This window comes from Hyla sarda, chromosome 8, assembly GCF_029499605.1.
Source record: "Hyla sarda isolate aHylSar1 chromosome 8, aHylSar1.hap1, whole genome shotgun sequence".
Classification (NCBI taxonomy): domain Eukaryota; kingdom Metazoa; phylum Chordata; class Amphibia; order Anura; family Hylidae; genus Hyla; species Hyla sarda.
Window position 1 is genome coordinate 40,939,268 of NC_079196.1, and position 20,724 is coordinate 40,959,991.

The following is a 20,724-nucleotide window of genomic DNA, read 5'->3' on the forward strand; positions in this document are numbered from 1 at the left end:
AGACACAGTGCTCTCTGCTGACACCTCTGTCCATGTCAGGAACTGTCCAGAGCAGGAGAGGTTTGCTATAGGGATTTGCTCCTGCTCTGGACAGTTCATGACACGAACAGAGGTGTCAGCAGTGAGCACTGTGGTCAGACTGGAAAAAAAAACGACACAACTTCCTCTGCAGTATACAGCAGCTGATAAGTATTGGAAGGATTAAAATTTTTATATAGAAGTAATTTACAAAATCGGTATAACTTTCTGGCACCAGGTCACTGGCAAACAATTTTTTTCTGGAGTACCTCTTTAAAGGTTTTTTTTTTCTTTTTAAATCAACCGGTGCAAGAAAGTTAAACAGATTTTAAATGACTTCTATTTAAAAATCTGAACCCTTCCAGTACTTATCAGGTGCTGTAAGTTCCACAGGAAGTTCTTTTCTTTTTAAATTTCCTTTCTGTCTGACCACAGTGCTCTCTGCTGACTCCTTAGTCCATGTCAGGAACTTTCTGGAGTAGAAGCAAATCCCCATAGCATACCTCTCCTGCTCCGGACAGTACCTTATATGGACAGAGATGTCAGCAGAGAGCACTGTGGTCAGACAGGAAATTGAAACAGAAAATAACTTCCTGTGGAACATACAGCAGCTAAGTACTGGAAGGATTAAGATTTTTTTTAATAGAAGTAATTTACGAATCTGTTTAACTTTCTGGCACCAGTTGATAAAAAAATAAATAAATAAAATAATAATAATAAAAATGTTTTCCAGGGGAGTACCCCTTTAAATCTATGCCACTCCAAGCGAAGACACAGCAACCTGGCGGTATTCAGGGTGAAAAAAAGTGGCTAAATATTTATTGCACCAATAAATAGTACATGTAACTTTTCGGCCTGATGGCCTTTCTGGTCTTTTTAATCCAGCACTGGCACGATGGATGGACACTGGCACATGAGCTGGGACTCTCGTGTGTGGACTCTTCCCTTGGTCTCTTTAAAGGGGTACTAAGCTGGAAAACTTTTTTTTTTTTAAATCAACTGGTGCCAGAAAGTTAAAAAGTTTTGTAAATTACTTCTATGAAAAAATCTTAATCCTTCCAGTACTTATCAGCTGCTGTATACTCCACAGGAAGTTCTTTTCTTTTTGAAAGTCCTTTCTGTCTGACCACAGTGCTCTCTGCTGACACCTCTGTCCATTTTAGAAACTGTCCAGAGCAGAAGCAAATCCCCTTAGCAAACCTCTCCTACTCTGGACAGTTCCTGACACGGACAGAGGTGTCAGCAGAGAGCACTGTGGTCAGACACAAAGGAAATTCAAAAATGAAATTAACTTCCTCTGTACTATACTGCAGCTGATAAGAACTGGAAGGATTAAGATTTTTAAATAGAAATAATTTACAAATCTTTCTGGTACCAGTTAATTAAAAAAAAAAAAAATACATTTTCAGGGGAGTAGCCCTTTAAATCTGTGTGCGCAACTGATGGTATACACTAAAAATATGCATCAAGTATACAGCACATGTGTCTAAGTCTAAATATTACCTAAGCCAATGTTTCCCAACCAGGGTGCCTCCAGCTGTTGAAAAACTACAACTCCCAGCATGCCCAGACAGCCTTCGGCTGTCCGGGCATGCTGGGAGTTGTAGTTTTGCAACAGCTGGAGGCACCCTGGTTGGGAAACACTGACCTAACCACATTCCGATGAAGTTTCAATACAGGGACGCTTCCATACGGTCGCGGTGCGGTGGGGGCGGGGCATTATCGGCTTATTGGCAAGGTAATTGCCGATACCGATAATGCCCAAAATCGTGATTATCGGCCGATAATATCGGCCATAGCGATAATCGGTCGATCCCTACTTTTATTATTTTTTTTATTTTTTATTAATTACCGTATACATAAAAAAAAAAAAGAAAAACGTCACAGATGGAAAAAAAATAAAAAAAATAAAAAGCGCTGAAAACTTCAGGCCAATACTGGGAGCAAATATTTAATGTTCCTGTAACACCGGGTCCCGCTGTCTGTCTGTACGCCGCACTATACATTATTTCGGAGGTGCCATCTGTTTTGGAGATCATATAGAGCAGCAGGAACAGAAGGAATGAAGTCTGCGCTATGTCTAGACACTGTAAACAGAACATTTTGTAATTCTGTAGCATGGATGGTAAAAACATACAGAAAAAATAACCATAGTGTTTCTAACATCTGTATCTAGGCTATAATGGCCCATGTCTGTTATTAAAGGAAAACAAACGCAAGGGCTGGATAACATTCAGTTTAGGGCGGACCGTGTTTTATATGCAGGTTTCTGCAGTAATATCAGGAAGTATTACTTTACTGAGAGAGTAGTGGATGCATGGAATAGCCTTCCTGCAGAAGTGGGAGCTGCAAATACAGTAAAGGAGTTTACACATGCATGGGATAGGCATAAGGCTATCCTTCATATAAGATAGGGATAGGCATAAGGCTATCCTTCATATAAGATAGAGATAGGCATAAGGCTATCCTTCATATAAGATAGAGATAGGCATAAGACTATCCTTCATATAAGATAGAAATAGATATAAGGCTATCCTTCATATAAGATAGGGATAGGCATAAGGATATCCTTCATATAAGATAGGGATAGGTATAAGGCTATCCTTCATATAAGATAGGATAGGTATAAGGCTATCCTTCATATAAGATGGGGATAGGTATAAGGCTATTCTTCATATAAGATAGGGATAGGAATAAGGCTACCCTTCATATAAGATAGGGATAGGTATAAGGCTATCCTTCATATAAGATAGGGATAGGTATAAGGCTATTCTTCATATAAGATAGGGATAGGCATAAGGCTATCCTTCATATAAGATAGGGATAGGAATAAGGCTATCCTTCATATAAGATAGGGATAGGTATAAGGCTATCCTTCATATAAGATAGGGATAGGTATAAGGCTAGCCTTCATATAAGATAGAGATAGGTATAAGGCTATTCTTCATATAAGATAGGGATAGGCATAAGGCTATCCTTCATATAAGATAGGGATAGGAATAAGGCGATCCTTCATATAAGATAGGCATAAGGCTATCCTTCATATAAGATAGGGATAGGCATAAGGCTATCCTTCATATAAGATAGGAATAGGCATAAGGCTATCCTTCATATAAGATAGGGATAAGCATAAAGCTATTCTTCATATAAGATAGGGATAGGCATAAGGCTATCCTTCATATAAGATAGGGATAGGCATAAGGCTATCCTTCATATAAGATAGGGATAGGCATAAGGCTATCCTTCATATAAGATAGGGATAGGTATAAGAGAAATAAAGGGAACACTCAAACAACACAATGTAACTCCAAGTCAATGACACTTCTGTGAAATCACACTGTCCACTCAGGAAGCAACACTGATTGACAATCAATTTCACATGCTATTGTGCAAATGGAACAGACAACAGGTGGAAATTATAGGCAATTAGCAAGACACCCCCAATAAAGGAGTGGTTCTGCAGGTGGTGACCACAGACCACTTCTCAGTTTCTATGCTTCCTGGATGAAGTTTTGGTCACTTTTGAATGCTGGCGGTGCTTTCATTCTAGTGGTAGCATGAGATGGAATCTACAACCCACACATGTGGCTCAGGTAGTGCAGCTCATCCAGGATGGCACATCAATGAGAGCTGTGGCAAGAAGGTTTGCTGTATCTGTCAGCGTAGTGTCCAGAGCATGGAGGCGCTACCAGGAGACAGGCCAGTACATCAGGAGACGTGGAGGAGGCCGTAGGAGGGCAACAACCCAGCAGCAGGACCGCTACCTCTGCCTTTGTGCAAGGAGGAGCAGGAGGAGCACTGCCAGAACCCTGCAAAAATGACCTCCAGCAGGCCACAAATGTGCATGTGTCCACTCAAATGGTCAGAAACAGACTCCATGAGAGTGTTATGAGGGCCAGACGTCCACAGGTGGGGGTGGTGCTTACAGCCCAACACCGTGCAGGACGTTTGGCATTTGCCAGAGAACACCAAGATTGGCAAATTCACCACTGGCGCCCTGTGCTCCTCACAGATGAAAGCAGGTTCACACTGAGCACATTTGACAGACGTGACAGAGTCTGGAAATGCCGTGAAGAACGCTCTCCAACGTACTGCCTGTAACATCCTCCTGTATGACCGGTTTGGCAGTGGGTCAGTAATGGTGTGGGGTGGCATTTCTTTGGGGGGGCCGCACAGCCCTCCATGTGTTTGCCAGAGGTAGCCTGACTGCCATTAGGTACCGAGATGAGATCCTCAGACCCCTTGTGCTGGTGCGGTTGGTCCTGGGTTCCTCCTAATGCAAGACAATGCTAGACCTCATGTGGCTGGAGTGTGTCAGCAGTTCCTGCAAGAGGAAGGCATTGATGCTATGGACTGGCCGCCCGTTCCCCAGACCTGAATCCGATTGAGCACATCAGGGACATCATGTCTCGCTCCATCCACCAACGCCACGTTGCACCACAGACTCTCCAGCAGTTGGCCACCTCATCAGGAGCATGCCCAGGCATTGTAGGGAGGTCATACAGGCACGTGGAGGCCACACACACTACTGAGCCTCATTGTGACTTGTTGTAAGGACATTACATAAAGTTGGATCAGCCTGTAGTGTGGTTTTGCACTTTGATTTTGAGTGTGACTCCATATCCAGACCTCCATGGGTTGATACATTTGATTTTCATTGATCATTTTTGTGTGATTTTGTTGTCAGCGCATTCAACTATGTAAAGACGAAAGTATTTCATACGATTAGTTCATTCATTCAGATCTAGGATATGTTATCTTAGTGAGCAGTGTATATCAACTGGCTCCAGAAAGTTAAACAGATTTGTAAATTACATCTATTCAAACATAATAATCCTTCCAGTAGTTATCAGCTGCTGGAGTTGAGTTGTTCTTTTCTTTCTGACAACAGTGCTCTCTGCTGACACCTCTGTCTGTCTCAGGAACTGTCTGAACCATTAGAGGTTTGCTATGGGGATTTGCTCCTACTCTGGACAGTTCCTGAGACAGACAGACGTGTCAGCAGAGAGCACTGTTGTCAGACAGAAAAGAAGAACTCAACTTCAGCAGCTTATAACTACTGGAAGGATAAAGATTTTTTTAATAGAAATAATTTACAAATCTGTTTAACTTTCTGGAGCCAGTTGAGATATATAAAAAAAATTTTGGGGTATATGGGTATAGCACACAAAATGACCACTTTCATTTTGCATGTAGCAGGAGCCCTCTACACAGGTAAAACACTACTGCTAGGACTTGGACTAGGCTTACCAGAGTAGGCCATGGACAAACTCCCAGTCTCTTGAGAAGAAATCTGGCTGAACTCTACCACAGCCCCCCCCCCCCCCGGCCACATCACAGCTCGAAAACGACATATTTCTGGTGGTCTGTGGCCAGTTCTTTGATCCACATTTTAATTTCATTAGCCTATTCCCAAAATACCATGGAAGTCTTCAAACTAAATCATAAATTGCCTTAGTTCATGAGCAGAAACTTTAGGCAAAGCTCTGACCGCGCATGTTCCAGGCCAAACCATGAGGTTAAAGGCACAAACCCAACGTCGTCCCATCTGCCAAGAAGAGAATAATGAGTTTCCCTTTTTTATGAGCTGCCGTGGTATGGAAGCCCAGAAATTGCTCTGAAGAAGAATTATTAATATATATTTTATTTTTCTTTAAAAATTTCACGATTTATTTGCACAATATTTCTAGATTTTATTCATACAGTATATTTTTTTTAAAAAATTGTAAAAAATGCAATAACTGGCAGGACGAGATGTCTTTAAACTGGATATAATGGTTTCCTAGTTTGGCCGAAAAGGAATTTTTGTGGCCTCTCTCGGCTTTCAGGTTACTAGTTTTTGGATTTGCTCGTCTGTGTTGCGTGACTATATCTTTCCAGTTAGACAAATCTCATCTATTGTGTGCTGGAGTTTCTTGGATATCTAAATAAAAGGCAAATTTTTTTTTTTTTTTTTTTGGGGGGGGGGGGGGGGGGGGGGGGGGAAGGAGACTGGTCTACATAACTTAAAAAGAGTGTTTTGTCAGGACAGCCTGAGGATCTAGGTCATCACGACGCTATTAAAAAAAAACAAAAAAACACTGGTGGATTGGCAGGACCGTAAGCAACAGATGAAAGGACTGGATCCTCAGTAATTCCTTAAAGGGGTACTCCGGTGGAAAACTATTTTAATTTTTATTTTTTTTAAATCAACTGGTGCCAAAAAGTTAAACAGATTTTTAAATTACTTCTATTAAAAATCTTAATCCTTCCAGTAATTATCAGCTGCTGTATGCTCCAGAGGATTTTGTGTAGTTCTTTCCAGTCTGACCACAGTGCTCTCTGCTGACACCTCTGTCCCGTGTCAGGAACTGTCCAGAGTAGGAGCAAATCCCCCATAGCAAACCTATCCCTGTTCCGGACAGTTCCTGACATGGACAGAGGGTGTCAGCAGAAAGCACTGTGGTCAGACTGGAAAGAAATTCAAAAAGAAAAGAACTTCCTCTGGAGCATACAGCAGCAAAAAGTACTGGAAGGATTAAGATTTTGAAATAGAAGTCATTTACAAATCTGTTAAACTTTCTTGCACCAGTTGAATTAAAAAAAAAAAAATTTTTTTTAAATCAACTCGTGCCAGAAAGTTTAACAGATTTGTAAATTACTTCTATTAAAAAATCTTAATCCTTCCAGTACTTATTAGCAGCTGAATACAACAGAGGGAATTATTTTCTTTTTGGAACACATAGCTCTCTGCTGACATCTCTGTCCATCTTTAGGAACTGTCCAGAGCAGCATATGTTTTGTATGGGGATTTTCTCCTACTCTGATTTTCTCCTACTCCTAAAATGGAAAGAGGTGTCAGCAGAGAGCAGAAAAACCAAAAAGAAAATAATTTCCTCTGTAGTATTCAGCAGCTAAGAAGTACTGGAAGGATTAAGATTTTTTTATAGAAGAAATTTACAAATCTGTTTAACTTTCTGGCACCAGTTGATTAAAAAAAAAAAAAAAAAAAAAAAAGTTCTCCACCGGAGTACCCCTTTAAGGGATATTTCAGGAATACACATTTATAGTCTGAGGCATATGATAGGTCAGTGTTTCCCAAGCAGTGTGCCTCCAGCTGTTGCAAAACCACAACTCCCAGCATGCCCGGACAGCCAACGGCTGTCCGGGGCATGCTTGGGAGTTGTAGTTTTGCAACAGCTGGTGGCACACTGCTAGGGAAACACTGTGATAGGTCATGATTGTGTCATCTTTGGGGTCAGACTCCTGATGCTAAGAAGGCAGCCATGTTTTTCTGTAATCCTACAACCTCTTAAAAGGTTATGCTTCATCACAGGTAACACCTTTACACCGCTTTCACGTGAGCGCACAACAGATGCACGCAGAAGCCACACTGAAAAAAACTGTTGAAAAAAAAAAACAACTTTGATCTGAAGAAGGGCAAGTGAGTGAGGAAACGTGCTCAATAAAGTGGAACTCTCTTATGCGTTGCATGTGTCGTGGTGACTTGTACTGTAATACATTAGACCCCTCTTTTCCTTACTAATCCATTAGTGTTCTTTGAATCCATATCACTTTTTTTTTGCAGACAATATTATTGGGACAATATAAAATCTATGGGGCCGTTTACATGGGCAACAGAAAACCTGCATCAAAGTCTATGGATTTAAATATGGACGCATCTGTATGGGATCCGTATTGCATCAGTATTTCATCTGCACTGCATTCCCTGCCTAGAAGACACGCCATCAGTATTTACTATGCAAAACGATAGATGCAATGCTGAAGCAACAGTGATGAAATAATGGTGATAGACCCCATTCAGCGCTGGTGTATATCCACTATAGTGTGCCCACCCCGAATTTCAAAAGCAGGGAGATTTGGGGCCCCTCTCTGGAGATTGCGGGGAATCCCATTAAAGTAGTACTTCTCTGGAAAACATTTTTTATTTATTTTTATTTTTTATTTAAATCACCTGCTGCCAGAAAGTTAAACAGATTTGTAAATGACTTCTATTTAAAAACATTAATCCTTCCAGTACTTATCAGCTGCTGTATGTTCCAGAGGAAGTTCTTTTCTTTTTGAATTTCTTTTCTGCCTGAACACAGCGTTCTCTGCTGACACCTCTGTCCATTTTAGGAACTGTCCAGAGTAGAAGCAAATCCCCATAGCAAACCTTTCATGCTCTGGACAGTTCCTGACACGGACAGAGGTGTCAGCAGAGAGCACTGTGGTTAGGCAGAAAGGAAATTCTGAGGAGCATACAGCAGCTAAGTACTGGAAGGATTAAGATTTTTATATAGAAGTAAATTACAAATCTGTTTAACTTTCTGGCGTCAGTTGATTTAAAAAAATAAATGATAAAATAAAAATAAATAATAATGTTTAATAAATAAATAAATAAAAATTAAAGTAACCCTTTAATTATCAGACACTTATTCCCTATCCTGTCCATAAGGAATACAATTTTTAAAGCTGGATAACGTCTGTAATCTAAGAATTAATACTGTGAGCAGCCGATTATCATGGGGTCTGCTGGTTTTTGCTGATGGGTTAGTCACCCAGTACAGTAGATACTCATACATGGCAGCCATTCCGATAAGTCCATCAGAGTTAGTGATACTACAAGTTGGCGTCTCTCGGCTTTGGCTCAGAGTAGAGTCCACCCTATGACTTCCATATGCCCTAACAGACTAGATCCTAATGCTAGGTGCGGATGGCCGGGGTCGTGATGTCACGCCACAACCGCCTCCCATAGACTTGCATTGAGGGCCCTGACCTCACGACCCCCCGCCGCTTGCTCCAAGCATTCGGAACAAAATGTTCCAAATGCTGGGGCAGCGGAGTACCCCTTTAAATCTCCTTCAAGAAGATATCTCATATAGAAAAATGTATCTATTGTTCTGTATGGGGCTCTCTTTGCACACGGAGCGGGGGTCGGCAGAACTCGTGTAGCTTTGCCCCCCACCCCGTGCTCCCACTCCATGCAGGAGGAGGGCCTGAGCCATGTACAGGAGCCCCCCCTTGTGTTTATGATAAGTGACTTTGGGTAGAGGATAAACTTTTCTACACGGGACTACTCCTTTAAACGATAAGATCAGCTGACAAATAAGTGTTTGTCGGCCACGCGCCGGACCTGTTACATAAGGGGATATCTTGCCTGTTACACTTCGCTATTATTCGCCTATTGTAATGGGGCTTCTGTATTTTCATAAAAAAACAACAACTCATATTTGATTGAATTTATCTTTGTTATGGTGCAATACAGATAAAAAAAACATAAAAACAAAATAAAATAAAAAAAAAACAATAGAATAATAATAGATAGTGCCTAAAACGTTTTAGGCACTATCTATTATTATTATTATTTTTTTTAGTTCTTTTTCCGCATATTAACCACTAATGTGGGCTGACTAGGCCAGAACAACACTCAATCCATTTTACTTGTTTGCAATACAGATATTCCCCTACAATTGTGCCCGGACAGATTTGCAGCTAGGACAATAATAATAACTAATAATGATGACATACTGTCCATATACAGGAGGACCAGTCAGCCAGAACACTGTGGGGCCCAAAACAACAAAAACAACAACAAAAAAGCTCTGGGGCACGTCATAGATCAAAGTGAGTGTCTACAATGCACAAGACACAGATCTTTAATTATCCCAATTTAGGTGGATAATGGACTCGATGCCGCAGCCCCTAATGAGAGGGATCTTTGTTATCGCTGCGGAAATTAGCAACATCATTCAGGCGACTGTAGGTCCTGAGCGACTCACCTGGTACGTGGAGACGGGAGACGCAATATAAGGGGTGATGGATGTTTGGGTGATCATCCTGTTTGTGGCAATGCTGTACGGAGGGGGGTAAAACCTGCAACAACAAAACGGATCTAACGTCAAACAAGGTCTTAAAGGGACATCGTATGAAGAATGAGAAGACCTACTGCAAAATGTGGCCCACAAGGCTGCTCTAGAGATGATATGGAAACCCCATCTAAGAGAGTCATCGAAACCTGTCCAGGGGAAAAGTTGCTGAGTTGCCCATAGCAACCAATCAGATCGCTTCTTTCATTTTTGAAAAGGCCTGTGAGAAATGAAAGAAGCGATCTGATTGGTTGCTATGGGCAACTCAGCAACTTTTCCCCTGGACAGGTTTTGATAAATCTCCCCCTATGGATCTACAGCTAAATTTGCTGCAGAATTAGTTTAAAGGGGTGGAAATATATATATATATATATATATATATATATATATATATATTTTTTTTTTTTTTAAATCAACTGGTGCCAGAAAGTGAATCGGATTTGTAATATACTACTTCTTTATGTAAAAATGTTAATCCTTCCAGAGCTGCTGAATACTACAGAGGAAATTATTTTCTTTTTGGAACACAGAGCTCTCTGCTGACATCACGAGCACAGTGCTCTCTGCTGACATCTCTGTCCATTTTAGGAACTGTCCAGAGTAGGAGAAAAAACCCCAAAGGCAAACATATGCTGCTCTGGACAGTTCCAAAAATGGACAGAGATGTCAGCAGAGAGCTCTGTGTTCCAAAAAGAAAAGAATTTCCTCAGTACTATTCAGCAGCTAATAAGTACTGGAAGGATTAAGATTTTTTTTAATAGAAGTCATTTACAAGTCTGTTTAACTTTCTGGCACCAGTTGATTTAAAAAAAAAAAAAAAAGTTTTCCACCTTTAAGTAAATGTTGTGGATTCCCGCAGCAAGTGGCCGTACCCTAAAGCAAAGACTGAGGGGTGGGAGGGGGGGGGTATTGACAAAGGGATATATTTGTAAATTCTGTTGCAGTGGAGTCCTATTGTCTTCAATGGGAATCTGCTGCACCGCGCACACGGCAGAATTTTCAGTTTTCAAAATTTGGATTTCAACCTCCGCAGAAAGAATTCAATCCGCCTACAAATGCATTGTCTTCTTTGGAGAACAGCTCTAGCGCCAGCATGTTCTGCCGGTGACCACTACCCCGAAAATTTCCAGGTAGACATTTTGCCATAGCCTAAGGGTGCACTCACAAACTCAGGATCCGCTGCAGATTCAAAGTAGTAAAATCCATAATTGCGGATCCGCAGATGTGGATCTAACAAGGCAATTCTAATGTATTTTTGACTGCATTGTAAAATCCAGAAAGCCAGTCTTTCCCCAACCAGGGTGTCTCCGGGTGTTGCAAAACTACAACTCCCAGCATGCCCGGACAGCCTTCGGCTGTCCGGGCATGCTGGGAGTTATAGTTTTGCAACAGCTGGAGGCACACTGCTTGAGAAACGCATACGTTATTAATCCTTTTAATAAAAAGGAGGAGTGTTCTAGTTTTGCAACAGCTGGAGGCACACTGCTTGGGAAACGCATAAGTTATTAATCCTTTTAATAAAAAGGAGGAGTGTTATAGTTTTGCAACAGCTGGAGGCACACTGCTTGGGAAACATACGTTATTAATCCTTTTAATAAAAAGGAGGAGTGTTCTAGTTTTGCAACAGCTGGAGGCACACTGCTTGGGAAACGCATACGTTATTAATCCTTTTAATAAAAAGGAGGAGTGCTCTAGTTTTGCAACAGCTGGAGGCACACTGCTTGGGAAACGCATGTTATTAATCCTTTTAATAAAAAGGAGGAGTGTTCTAGTTTTGCAACAGCTGGAGGCACACTGCTTGGGAAACATACGTTATTAATCCTTTTAATAAAAAGGAGGAGTGTTCTAGTTTTGCAACAGCTGGAGGCACACTGCTTGGGAAACGCATACGTTATTAATCCTTTTAATAAAAAGGAGGAGTGTTCTAGTTTTGCAACAGCTGGAGGCACACTGCTTGGGAAACACATACGTTATTAATCCTTTTAATAAAAAGGAGGAGTGTTCTAGTTTTGCAACAGCTGGAGGCACACTGCTTGGGAAACACATACGTTATTAATCCTTTTAATAAAAAGGAGGAGTGTTCTAGTTTTGCAACAGCTGGAGGCACACTGCTTGGGAAACACATACGTTATTAATCCTTTTAATAAAAAGGAGGAGTGTTCTAGTTTTGCAACAGCTGGAGGCACACTGCTTGGGAAACGCATACGTTATTAATCCTTTTAATAAAAAGGAGGAGTGTTCTAGTTTTGCAACAGCTGGAGGCACACTGCTTGGGAAACACATACGTTATTAATCCTTTTAATAAAAAGGAGGAGTGTTCTAGTTTTGCAACAGCTGGAGGCACACTGCTTGGGAAACACATACGTTATTAATCCTTTTAATAAAAAGGAGGAGTGTTATAGTTTTGCAACAGCTGGAGGCACACTGTTTGGGAAACGCATACGTTATTAATCCTTTTAATTAAAAGGAGTGTTCTAGTTTTGCAACAGCTGGAGGCACACTGCTTGGGAAACACATACGTTATTAATCCTTTTAATAAAAAGGAGGAGTGTTCTAGTTTTGCAACAGCTGGGGGCACACTGCTTGGGAAACGCATACGTTATTAATCCTTTTAAGTGTTATAGGAGTGTTATATCCAAAACGGGTGTGGTGGTTACACAGATAGGGTGCAGGGCCATACATTCTCCATACTTTGTCTCGTTCACACTACACAACTTACGGGCATGGACAAAACAAACATGAAATATAAAAAGTTTAGAGTTGGGAAAATCACCTTCTGACATACCCATTTTGAATAGCAGCAGTGGGATCATAAGTCAGCGTCATTCCAGCCTGTGAAGAAGAAATACGTTCTTATGAATAATCTTATTGTCACAAAAAAAAAAATAATAATTTAAAAAAGGAAACAGAAGAAATCTGTATTAGAAAAATAAAATTCGAAGTATTGGGGCACACTCGAATCATATGCTAAGAATAAGTCATAAACTAATAAAATCTTCCATATAATTTAAATGGGCACTGTCATATACAAAAACCTTTGATATGTTGTAAAGCATGTATAACCAATAAGTTTTGCAATTCCGTTCATTAGAAAATTTTCGGTATTTCATACTGAAAAAGCCAGTCATACAACTGCCCCCCTACCTGCTAGGACACATACTAGTCCTGCTGTGTCCATGCATCATCACCTATGTCATGGACACACTTCCTTGATTGACAGCTGTGAGTGCAGGGCTCAGAGCTGGAGAAAAAATCCTCCCACTGTCAGCTATAAGTACTGGTAGGTACTGGTAGGATTAAGACTTTTTAAGAGAAGTAATTTACACAATCAGATTAACTTTCTGGAGCCAGTTCATATTAAAAAAAAAAAAAAATTTCACCGGAATACCCCTTTAACCTTGATTCAATGGAAGATTTTATGGATATCCAATGACATACTGAGACTAAGCTAGCTCTACCTAGGAGCTGTATACACAAAATGATTGATAAGGCCGAGAACCCTTAGTCAGGATTCTGGGGGCTTCAAAATGCGTCAGCAGACTTTTGCACCATACTTTATTTTCCTTCTTGGATTTTAAAGAGGTACTCCGCTGCTCAGCGTTTGGAACAAACCGTCCGAACGCTGGAGCCGGCAGCTCGCGACACCATAGCCTCGCCCCTTCAAGACGTCACACCCTGCCCCCTCAATGCAAGTCTATGGGAGGGGGCGTGACGGCCGTCACGCCCCCTCCCATAGACTTGCATTGAGGGGCGGGGCGTGACGTCATGAAGGGGCGCGAGCTGCCGGCTCCAGCGTTCGGACGGTTTGTTCCAAACGCTGAGCAGCGGAGTACCCCTTTAAATCTTGGAGGTCGATTTGCCAGCCAGAATTTGCAACAATGCAGCAGAGGAGAACAACGCAAGGACCTATGCAGAAAACACGTGCATTTATTTATGTATTTTTTCATTCAGCCAAATATGAACATGCACGGGAAGAGAGAACTCCGCGTATTTCATGTATCTTTTGTTTGCGGGGTAAAACTGCACTGGTGTAAAAAAGGTCAGGGAAGAGCATGAAAGCGAAGCGCAAGCAAATCCCGGCGCTAGCAGCTGCAGAGAGGAGGGCACCGGCCTGTCACACACACACACCCAAGCCATGGGTCGCTCCAAGCCAAGACGTTTGTGTGAGTCATGGTTTTGTAAGCTACTCATTCATGCCCCCACCCTGAAATTTTATGGAAAGACTTACAAGTCTCACCTCGCCCTCTCTCGGCCAGGCTCTTCCATTCTGGACGTATTTGTTCTGGGTTTGTCGCTTCTTCTGTCCTCCATCGGCAAACTTGCACAACAGGGCTTCTGTGGGAGCTGAAGAGAGGAGCAAGTTAGAAGATTAGCCGTCAATCATGTGTCCTCATCTGTCTCCCCCCAGAAAAGAGAGACCAACATGTTTAACTGTAACCATCAACATGTTTATTTGTAACCATTAAAGGGGTACTCCGGTGAAAACCTTTTTTCTTTTAAACCAACTGGTGCCAGAAAGTTAAACAGATTTGTAAATTACTTCTATTAAAAAAATCTTAATCCTTCCTGTACTTATTAGCTGCTGAATACTACAGAGGAAATTCTTTTCTTTTTGGAATTCTCTCTGACAACATCACGAGCACAGTGCTCTTTGCTGATGTAATTATAATAATAATAATGCTTTATTTATTGTTGTCCTTAGTGGGATTTGAACCCAAGGCAGCAGTGCTAACCACTGAGCCACCATGCTGCCCTTAGCATACATCTGCTATACATCTGCTATACATCTGCTATACATCTGCTATACATCTGCTATGCACGGTTGCTAAAATGGACAGACATGTCAGCAGAGAGCACTGTGCTCGTGATGTCATCAGTGTTCCAAAAAGTAAAGGAATTTCCTCTGTAGCATTCAGCAGCTAATAAGTACTGGAAGGATTAAGATTTTTTAATAGAAGTAATTTACAAATATGTTTAACTTTCTGGCACCAGTTGATTTAAAAGAAAAAAGGTTTTCACCGGAGTACCCCTTTAAGTCTGTTATAACCATCAATGTGATAAACTGGAACCATTTAAGGGGTACTCCGGTGGACTATATACATTTTTTTTGAATCAACTGGTGCCAACAAGTTAAACAGATTGCAAATTACTTCTATTTAAAAAAATCTTAATCCTTCCAGTACTTATCAGCTGCTGTATGCTCCAGAGGAAGTTGTGCAGTTCTTTCCAGTCTGACCACAGTGCTCTCTGCTGACACCTCTGTCCCTGTCAGGAACTGTCCAGAGTAGGAGCAAATCCCCATAGCAAACCTTTCCTGCTCTGGACAGTTCCTGACATGGACAGAGGTGTCAGCAGAGAGCACTGTGGTCAGGCTGGAAAGAACTACACAACTTCCTCTGGAGCATACAGCAGCTGATAAGTACTGGAAGGTTTAAGATTTTTTAATACAAGTAATTTACAAATCTGTTTAACTTTCTGGCACTAGTTGATTTACAGTAAATAGTTTTCCAGTGGAGTACCCCTTTAAGTCACTTATAACTATCCATAAAAAAAAGCAAAGACCTTACACAACTATAAGCAGTCATAAGAATTATGTTTTGTGGCTCTCCAGTTGTTGCAAAACTGCAACTCCTAGCAAGCCCTGACAGACGAAGTCTGTCAGGGCATGCTGGGAGTTGTAGTTTTGCAACAGCTGGGATTTGTAGTTTTGCAAACGGCAACAGGTTAGCAAACACTACATTTGCCAATGGCTAGATTAAGTTATTTGATAATAGCAGTCGCCCCCTCCTGGTTAGAATGTTTTCCCTGGAGGGGAAAAACATTGAACACGTGTCACGTATGACATTTTTGCAGAATAAGGTTGACTGATATCTTTTGAACTAGATGCAAAATTAAGACTTAAAGGGGTACTCCCGTGGAAAACTTTATTTATTTTTAAATCAACTGGTGCCAGAAAGTTAAACAGATTTGTAGATTACTTCTATTTATTAAAAAATATTTACCCTTCCAGTACTTATTAGCTGCTGAATACTACAGAGGAAATGGTTTTCTTTTTGGAACACAGAGCTCTCTGACATCATGACCACAGTGCTCTCTGCTGACATCTCTGTCCATTTTAAAGGGGTTCTCCGGTGCTTAAACATCTTATCCCCTATCCAAAGGATAGGGGATATGATGCCTGATCGCGGGAGTCCCGCAGCTGGGGACCCCCGGGATCATGCACGCGGCACCCTGTTTGTAATCAATGCCCGGAGTGTGTTCGCTCCGGGACTGATTACTGGCGACCGCAGGGCGGGCGGCGCGTGACGTCATGCCTCTGCCCCCATTTGACGTCACGCTCCGCCCCTCAATGCAAGCCTATGGAAGGGGGCGCGATAGCTATCACACCCCCCTCCCGTAGGCTTGCATTGAGGGGCGGAGCGTGACGTCACACGGGGGCGTGATGTCACACGCCGCCCGCCCTGCGGTCGACCAGAATCAGACCCGGAGTGAACACGCTCCGGGTCTGATTACAAACGGGGTGCCGCGTGCATGATCCTGGGGGTCCCCAGCGGCGGGACTCCCGCGATCAGGCATCTTATCCCCTATCCTTTGGATAGAGGATAAGATGTGTAAGCACCGGAGAACCCCTTTAAGAACTGTCCAGAGTAGGAGAAAATCCCCATAGCAAAGATATGCTGCTCTGGACAGTTCCGAAAATGGACGTATGTCAGCAGAGAGCACTGTGGTCATGATATCAGCAGAGAGCTCTGTGTTCCAAAAAGAAAACCATTTCCTCTGTAGTATTCAGCAGCTAATAAGTAATGGAAGGATTAAGATTTTTTTAATAGAAGAAATTTACAAATCTGTTTAACTTTCTGGCATTAGTTGATTTAAAAAAAAATTATAATAAAAAAAAAAAAAAAAAGTTTTCCACGGGAGTACCCCTTTAAAAAGAGGACCAAATGCACTAGAATATATGTAGCCACACTTAACCATCAAGGAGGCATTGCAGTATGCTGCTTGGATGGAGTAATATATTTATATTGCAAAATAAAAACTAGGTAAAGTATATTGTTGAGCACGAATATTCGTAAAGCGAATTTTTATCGCGAATATCATCACTTACCGATTTTGCGAATATTTAGAATATAGTGCTATATATTCGTAATGATAAAATGCTAATTGTTATGCGAATTTTCGTATGGGAAAAAAAGTTAACGAACATAGCGAACATAGGATGAATAATCGTAAATATATTTACGAAATATCGCAAATTCGAATATGGCCCCTGCCGCTCATCACTAGTAAAGTATTGATTAAAATTGTACGTTTTTTTGAGACTATATTAGATAATTGCTTAGGGAGCGTTCACATGTTCAGGTTTTAATTGCAATTTTTTTAATTAAAAAGCCAAAAATGGATTTCAAATGAGGAGGACTAAGTCTTTGCTGAATATGCGTCCACCATTTATGGTCTGTTCTTGGACTTCTTGCAATTGAATGTGTAAACATATGTGTATTCACACATACAGTATCCTGCGCAGATTTGATGTGCAGGATTTGAAGCTGCAGTTTTTATGCTGCAGAGTTCAATGTAAACGAAATGACTAAACAGCTTGAATATGCGCAGAATACTGTACGTGTAAACACACTCTAAGGGGTACGTTCACACCTGTGTATTTAGCTGCAGATTTTCTGTAGATGAGTTTACTATCACTTGATGTCAATGGGTAGCAAAATCAGCTGCTGAAAATCTGCAGCTGCATATGCATGTGTGAACGTACCCTAAAAGGGGTTATTTTGTGATCAAAAGTTGTCTAAGTGTCTGATTAGTGAGGATCTGAGACCCCCAATGATCATGAATTTGGGGATCCTTTGTCTCCAGACTTGAATGACGCAGCGGATGACCCTTACCGATCTACTATGGATGGTATAAAAATGGGCATCACTGGTGCTCCCATAGACAATGAATGGAGCATGTGCCGACCCATTCCTCCATTCAGTGAGGACAGTCAGGTCCCTATTTTGGGGATCCAACCTCTGTGGATAGGGAAAGTGTATTTGTGGCTGACGGGTCTTCTACGATCCAGTATCTTCCCACAAAGAATTAGAGGAGATGCCATCAGCATAGTTCTGAGGGGTATGGATTCTCATTGGGAAGATCCAGCTTGTGTAAGGAGTCTTTACGGCAACGCAACAGGAGAAAAAGGATGCAAAGTAGATCTCCTTCAAAAAGGAAGGAAACTTTTTCACCTTGTAATTCAGTGTCTGACCCCTAGAAAGCCTAGAAACATGACTAGGGATATTAGTCAACTTAGACATCCACTGATCCTCTTAAAGGGGCACTCCGCTGCTCAGCGTTTGGAACAAACTGTTCCGAACGCTGGAGCCGGGAGCTCGTGACCTCATAAACCCGTCCCCTCATGACGTCACGCCACACCCCCTCAATGCAAGTCTATGGGAGGGGGCGTGACGGCCGTCACGCCCCCTCCCATAGACTTGCATTGAGGGGGTGGGGCTATGACATCACAAGCTCCCGGCACCAACTCCGGTTCAAAACGATGAGCAGCAGAGTACCCCTTTAAGGCGGTGTCAAACCCGTCCATTTACTCAACCAGCAAGCTTCTCTGTACCAAGAAGGGCAAAAACCCGAAACCATTGTCTACAGATGGCCGTAACTGGATAGAGAAGTAAGGAAAAGGAAGTTCTGCGTACAGTATGTATACTGCTGGACAACAGCCTGGCTCTGGTCCCGCCCCCTAAAATGGAAAGTATGAGAAAAGGGGTTGTCCAATATATTGCTATCTCCTCTAGTCGGAAATTCTAAGTGAGTAGAAGGGGGTCCTCATCTCTTGGCCAGAGTGGAAAGTTGTTACAAACCGTTCCTCTTGTTCTGGAGGACCCATCCTGCAATATATGGACATCCCTTGATATGAATTGGCATAATATGAGTAATACCTCATTTCCCCTTTGTTGGGCTGCTGAAAAACTGAACACTTAACGCTCGGTTTCCCTACATTCTCTACAGGCCTCATAAGGACTGTAGAGAATGTTCAAAGTGGAGAATTCCTTCAATTTCTGCTTATAGAGAGCAGAAGCTTCTCTTGACCTCAGCCTCAAAACTGTCACACAGTCCATTATCTGCCAATCTACAGACCTATTAAAGGGGTACTCCACTGGCCAGCATTCGGAACTAAAATGTTCAGAAAGCTTTTTTCACGCTGCGTGGGTTGGCCACGCCCCTCATGACATCATGACCATGCCCCCTAAATGTAAGTCTATGGGAGGCTTCACGCCCCCTCACGCCCCCTCCCATTGACTTGCATTGAGGGGGCGTGGTCATGACTTTGCAGCGGCGTGGCCGACCACTAAAGCGTGAAATGTTCCGAATGCTCATGACATCACGACCACGCCCTCTCAATGCAAGTCTATGGGAGGGGGCTTGCATTGACTAGCATTGAGGGGGCGTGGTCATGACATTGTGTGGGGGCGTGGCCGACCATTGACTTGCATTGAGGGGGCGTGGTCATTACGTTGCCGCGGCGTGGCCGACCCCCACAGCGCGAAATGTTCCGAATGCTGTTTTCGCACTTCGGGGGTCGGCCACGCCCCTCATGACATCACGACCATGCCCCTGAAATGCAAGTCTATGGGAGGGGTGTGACGACCACCAAAGCGTGAAATGTTCCGAATGCTCATGACATCAGGACCATGCCCTCTCAATGCAAGTCTATGGGAAGGGGCTTGCATTGACTAGCATTGAGGGGGCGTGGTCTTGACATCGTGCGGGGGCGTGGCCAACCACCACAGCGCAAAAAAAAAAAACAGCATTCGAAACATTTAAACCCAAACACTGGCCGGTGGAGTACCCCTTTAATAATGTTGGGACACTATTGCCAACTGGTATGCTGAAAAATAAAACCCCATAATACCTTACGCCACACAGATCAATGACAACACAAAAAAAGTGCTCCACTGAAGCTGTAATACATTATTTATTATGAAGCGTAAGGAATAAAAAAAGTGTCCGATCCTCACCCTGCAAAAGGCAATGTGGGCGTAAAGCGCTGACGCTATGGGGGTCGGTGTTACCCATGGACTCATAAAGCGTACTGCAGTTCTCTTTGGGGCCAATTTAAAGCTTGCGGCCCTGTGGTCGGTCCTCCCTGTTCTCCAGTCTTTAGCTGACATCTGCGGAATGCTCCTGATATGAACCTAGTGTACCTACTAAGTGGCGTGCCTAAGGGAGAACACCGCAGCTAAACCAGACTTATTATTCCATATTATCCCCTCTCCGTTCAGATCTGTCAATGTACCGCAGCCCCATGAAAGCCGATTTCCTAACAAACGGCTGGAAGAGACAACGTCTACATCCTGACTCCGATACAGCTTCATAATGGAGGCTCTGCTACATATGATGGGAACAGAAATCCACCAGAATCTTATTAACAATGGCTTCCTAATGGCCGACCGGTCAGAGCGCTTTCTTATTGGCACGAGGGGTAGCTGGGAACACATACTAGGTCTTTAGTTTAGGATGAGACTGAATTGCTTGTAGTGCAATATATAAAGCTGGACCCAATGTCTATAGATGGAGGAGCATTGTGGTATTGTTATTGAAGAAGTATTCCATGATTTTTTTTTTGCATATATATATATATATATATATATATATATATATATATATATATATATATATATATATATATATATATATAGTACAGCATAGACCAGTGTTTCCCAACCAGGGTGCCTCCAGCTGTTGCAAATCTACAACTCCCAGCGTGCCAGAGTTGTAGTTTCGCAACAGCTGAAGGCACCCTGGTTGGGAAACGCTGGCATAAGCTAATATTAGAGGAAAAATTGTAGAGGGCTCT

General features: G+C 42.2%; 1 protein-coding gene across 13 annotated transcripts in view; it reads right to left on the bottom strand.

Annotated features, from left to right (window-relative positions):
• RBMS1 (RNA binding motif single stranded interacting protein 1) overlaps nt 1–20,724 on the bottom strand; it is a 442,165-nt gene that overhangs the window by 33,096 nt on the left and 388,345 nt on the right. For 7 of the 13 annotated variants that reach the window (XM_056533363.1, XM_056533372.1, XM_056533362.1 and 4 more), the window contains 3 exons: nt 14,095–14,210; nt 12,640–12,698; nt 9,780–9,873 (listed from right to left, as the gene is read on the bottom strand). In XM_056533363.1, the coding sequence (XP_056389338.1) occupies nt 9,780–9,873; nt 12,640–12,698; nt 14,095–14,210 (269 nt within the window). The remainder of the gene's footprint in view (nt 1–9,779; nt 9,874–12,639; nt 12,699–14,094; nt 14,211–20,724) is intronic. The other 6 variants (XM_056533368.1, XM_056533374.1, XM_056533366.1 and 3 more) reach the window with 3 other exon arrangements.